This window comes from Acyrthosiphon pisum, chromosome A1 (assembly GCF_005508785.2).
Source record: "Acyrthosiphon pisum isolate AL4f chromosome A1, pea_aphid_22Mar2018_4r6ur, whole genome shotgun sequence".
In the NCBI taxonomy this organism is placed as follows: domain Eukaryota; kingdom Metazoa; phylum Arthropoda; class Insecta; order Hemiptera; family Aphididae; genus Acyrthosiphon; species Acyrthosiphon pisum.
In genome coordinates, this window is record NC_042494.1 from 45,057,803 (window position 1) to 45,062,942 (window position 5,140).

Genomic DNA, 5,140 nt, shown 5'->3' on the forward strand with positions numbered 1-5,140 from the left:
ACTGTCATCTGTCTTGTAATTGAGGTTGGAATATTGAAAAATATTTACAATTATAAAACGTTACGCCTCTGTACTTTTCAGTTACTGTTATTACTTATTTCTTATTTGTTTTGTGAATTTATTGCTATACGATATTAAGATGAACAATAAAGTTAAGTAAACCTAACCTAACCTAACCAACTAAGTTTGAGTAGGTAACACAATCTGTTGGCTGTCTGAAATGCACTGTCAGATATTAAAAAAAAAATAATACGATCTACTACAATTTGATTGCCGAGAATGTATGATGTATAGTTAAGATGTTGTATTATACACTATAATATCGTATAATTATTAAATATTTGAAACTATTATATGATTTAAATTCCAAATACCACAACAATAATCCTATTTTATTAATTGGATAGGCACTTCTTCTATATAGTCATTAGTTAGTGAATACCTAATTTTAATTATCAATAACTAATAATACATTCGCCTTCACGATCATTACACCATTCTGGAGTCATTCTATCCGGACTGATTCCTAATGATACAAGTCGTTCGCGGTGTTGCAGTAGCCTAAAATGTAAAAAATATTTTCTATTATAGTTTCGTATTATTTGTTATTTATTGTTGTAACGTAATAATAAATTATTTGTTACCTGTACTCGGCTTCCAAAGCGTTAGTGGACGGATCCGCCCATAATCTCTCAGCTAAAGCTGCAGCTCTTGGCCAAACTTTAATATCCAAATTAAAATCATCAGCGAATTCGGAAAACATACTAGTCTACAAAATTAATGGAATTTATACATTGCTGTTTGTATATTTTAAATATTATTGGCTATATTACTTCTGCCCCTAAAATGAGATCGGGATTATTGGTCATCGGCATTTTGTTGTTGTAAATAACCTTCCACGAATGGTAAGTGGTTGGAGGCCGCAATCCATGATCCAGGTAATAGACATCTTCTACGGCCACAATCACTCTATAACCTAAGTTCGCTAAATTAACAGCATCTGTATTTCCTTCCCAAACTTCAATAGTATAACGTTTTTTGTCGAGATGCTTCTCTATGATATTTGGATCAGTCAATCCACTAGACCAAACAATTATGTCCGAATTTGAATTGCCTACTTCGTGGTCGTATACAGTTAAGGCTCTATTATGGAACTCGGACCATAGATCCAGATATGCGCTTTCAGTTAGGCCTCGTTTATTAAACTGCATCCAATCGACGATTTCGGCTGTTGTGTTCCAACATCTTACGGCAACCTATATGTAAGAAGCCGAAATTAAAATTAAAATGTATGTTTTCTTCGACGGAATTTGATACTGGTAAAAAATAAAATAAATTACCTCATCGCCACCCATGTGAAATGCTTCTCCTTCGGGAAATACGTTGATCAAATCTTTGTATATTTTTCCTAACCACGTGTAAGTGTGATTGTTTATTGGGTTAAGTTGTCCACACGGCGGCTGTACACAATAATCCTGCCATGGGTGGTTACCCAGACAAGTCACCATGTCTCCGTAACCGGAATCTTTTCCCCATTGCCATCCATACCCTGCGTGCGCTGGTGAATCGATTTCCATAATAATTCTAACACCTCTAATTAATGCGTACCTCAGGAGATCTTTGATTTCTGCATACGAGTATATTTTTTCGGGACTATATGCACCATATCTATATTATACACGCAATGGCATTATTTTTCATGATTTATAAAATTGATTTTTGAACTCAGCTGGATAAATATAATCACTGTAGTTTTGTTATATTTAAATTTATTTCACATATTTTATAGGTACCTATTCAATTATTGTACTTTGCAGCTATAATGAGTAATGGCCACTACTTAATTCTATACGGAAGGCAACTAGTGTAAAAATTCTTGAGAGGCAACTCGTATCTATATAATAATTATGAACTACCTGTTGATCGGAGGCAACTACCTATGGTGTTAATATATTAATTATTAACCTTTTTATTTACGAGAAGGCTAAGAGGAAATTTGTATATTTTGGGAGGCAACTATATTGTATGCACCGATATTTTTGGTGTTTAATTATGATATCCATTGTATGGCATATTGATCGAGCTCTATTTTATATAGGTTGGTATGTGATGCGTCTATGGTCTATCACGATACGTGTCGATACAATTTCACCATAACTTTACAGTTATAGCATCAGTATATGATATATTATATTATATTATGCATCATTCATTCGGTATAGTGACGATAAATATAGTTGTAAATTGTGATCACGTCTCACCTTGCCATTTGTGGAGCACTAGGCAAATCCAATGGAAAACTATGAGAGTCGGTGGCGTGCCAATGGAATACATTGAGTTTGGAATGACCCATAGCGTCGATTGTCCGTTTGATCGCCGAAAGTGGGAAATAATTTCTCGAGGTATCCAGCATGAATCCTCTATATGCGTACGCTGGCTCGTCGACTATTTGTACCTCTCCAGCTATCACCAGTGTCTTGCCGTCAAATTTAGGCCGGCCGTACGTTGTTATCAGCTGCCGTAATGTCTCCAATCCGTTCCTAGCACCGTATACGGTCCGTGCTGTAATGTTTGCCGTTATTTGGGTCACTAGAAAAAAATTAGCATTGTGTGAGTTATCATCAGAACCGAAATATTTATAATAGTTATATAACACACGTCATACGTCTTACAATTATTATTGGTGAAAATGTTTAATTCATAACTTTCGTTTGTTGACAACTTAATATTAGTAAAAGGAGTGGCTGTGGTTATGAATACAGTCAGCTTGTTGTCGTTTGGAATACATCGTGGCTTACAAATTTTCCTTAACGATGACATTAAAACTTGAGATACTTCAGCTATGTATTGTTTTCCTAATTCGTCGGCAACGGATGATACGTTAAACACAACATTGTCAAGTCCAAATTTAATCACTGGATCTCTACACATTGTTATTTAAATAAGCAATAACATACCAAAACATAACTAAATTAATAACATTTACTTATTTTGTTCGTTTTAGTAGGTAATAATATGATATTTGTTTTTACTTTATACTAGTAATTTTAGTCGGCCTCGGCCAAAGTGACCCATATTGCCCGCAGGTTAACCGACAAACGTCTAATGATTCATTGACTTCATTGATTTCCTTCCTTTCGTCTTGAAATTCATTTATTATACACTTATTGTTCACGCATTTGTAAAGTTTGCTTTAAATAAAAAAAAATGTATAGGTACACAATATATATTATTAATTATTATGTATATATAATATGATATCAGTATAAAAATAGTTAAACATTATTTCTGTGTACGGCTATACTATGTTATTATTAATTAGTAATAATTAGTGATTTGCATGTTTTTGTAAAGACTATAGGTACACCTAATATTTATCAACTATTTAAAAAATAGAAATGTGATCAGGGCTTAAAATATGGTTAAGTATCTCAATTAAGTTTAAAACCAATACATTTTTCATAATTTCAGATTTCATCACCAACAGCGATTTTACATTACCTACCTACACAAATTAAAAACAATAGTTATTGTCCGATAGCTGAAGTAAATAGCAGAATGAAAAATAATTTCTAATCATTAGTATGTAAATGTGTTGTTGGTATAATCGTCTAACGATAGGTACGGATATTATAATGTTTAGACACCCACATTTTATCACTTAACATAAATTAGTGATTGAATCAATAAATACGTACCTACTTAATTTTGTTAAGAGAATGTTTATGACTCTATTACATCTATGGTGATTTATATTAATATATTCTCATTGTGTCGTTAAAGTATTAGACCATAAATATAAATTTCAAAATTCAAAGTAATTAATATGATTATCCTCATTCAACGTTTCATGACAATTGAATTCCAAGGTAGGTTTAGTAGCCACTACCTAACCACCTACCTATTTGTTGCCTTTGTTACTAATAATCTATTATATTGTTATTAGGTATTTTACATTTTAAGTTTTAAATTACCTGATAAACGGTAAACTGTCTTCGGCTGTAGCTTCATTAGTGGCAAAGAAGTGAAATATAAGTAGTACACATGCAATATAATATGCCCAGCTTCCCATGTTTTGTATTCTATTTAAATATGCGAAAATCGTTTATTATAAATACCTAACAGTAGATATAAATGACACATGCAATTATACAAATGCAATTACACGCATATTGTAATTTGACAAATACTTAAATTTGTAAATAGTAAAAATTATAGAATGCTATTTAATTAAAAATTTAAATATTAATTTTATATCTTATAAAAATAATTGCGTGGTTGTACTATATTGAGAGTCCTATTGTATAAAACTAACGGGTAAAAATAAAATATTAAAAATGGTTTTACAGCTCAAAAATCAACATAATATAAGAAACTCATTATTCATGTGTATAAATTATAAATACGCATATTATAGGTAGTCACATAGGCAGCGAATATCTTCTTTTTGGAGAGTATCATCTTTTAATTAGAATTATTTAAAAAAAAAAACAATGGTACCTACCTAATTTTTAGTGAGGAATGTAGAATTTAACTTTATAGTTTATTGAATAATATATTAACCAATAAAAATGATCAAAAAGTAATAACAACAAATTATCTACCTAATCATATTTTTAATTTGTTTAACTTATTGTCATTGTTATACTGAAAAAAAATTAAAAATAACAACAACATAAATTAAGACATTTTAGTTCTTTACTTACATTTAATGCGACGTTTTCCCATAAACTATATTAACCAACTTCTTCTTCTGTCCATAGTACCAAGGTATATGATCTAAAGTGAGACGGTTTCAGTTTGAAACCAGTATATTATCATACACTGGAAGGCGATTCGTCCACAACAATCTATCTCCCACTTTTACATGTACTCCCCGGGGCCCAGGCACCAATTTTTTGTACAACCGTTTTATTATAATATTATTAATATAATGTTACGATAATAATATTATCATATTATTATCATTACAAATGATTGCTGTCTGGAGATGTTGTATTGTGGTGTAGGTACTTTACACCATTGATGAATAATGATGGTAACTAGTAAGCTAACTTTTGTTATTTTTTTATTCAGTAGGTTTCTATTCTATTCACTGAATCATAGGACTATGGGCATAGAAAAAAATAACTCATAGTGT

The 5,140-nt window shown here is 31.2% G+C and overlaps 1 protein-coding gene across 2 annotated transcripts; it reads right to left on the bottom strand.

Annotated features, from left to right (window-relative positions):
• Positions 1 to 265: 265 nt before the first annotated feature.
• Positions 266 to 4,859, bottom strand: LOC100163254 (chitooligosaccharidolytic beta-N-acetylglucosaminidase). 2 transcript variants are annotated; one of them, XM_001947142.5, is made up of 9 exons: positions 4,707 to 4,859; positions 3,975 to 4,082; positions 3,033 to 3,191; positions 2,673 to 2,923; positions 2,262 to 2,589; positions 1,341 to 1,668; positions 834 to 1,256; positions 645 to 769; positions 266 to 561 (listed from the first exon to the last, which is right to left on the bottom strand). In XM_001947142.5, exons 2-9 carry the CDS (start codon positions 4,070 to 4,072, stop codon positions 456 to 458), a joined length of 1,818 nt encoding a protein of 605 aa, XP_001947177.2. In that variant the 5' UTR covers positions 4,073 to 4,082; positions 4,707 to 4,859; the 3' UTR covers positions 266 to 455. The 2 variants fall into 2 exon arrangements, with proteins under 2 accessions (XP_001947177.2, XP_029342981.1); XM_029487121.1 differs by lacking the exon at positions 3,975 to 4,082 and having other exon boundaries at positions 4,707 to 4,788.
• Positions 4,860 to 5,140: the final 281 nt, after the last annotated feature.

Coding starts and splice junctions, on each gene's coding strand:
- LOC100163254 (XM_001947142.5), bottom strand. CDS start 4,072: ATGGGAAGCTGGGCATATTATATTGCATGTGTACTACTTATATTTCAC. Junction 2,590..2,672: donor CATTTTCACCAATAATAATT/GTAAGACGTATG, acceptor ATTTTTTTCTAG/TGACCCAAATAACGGCAAAC. Junction 770..833: donor ATCTCATTTTAGGGGCAGAA/GTAATATAGCCA, acceptor TTAATTTTGTAG/ACTAGTATGTTTTCCGAATT.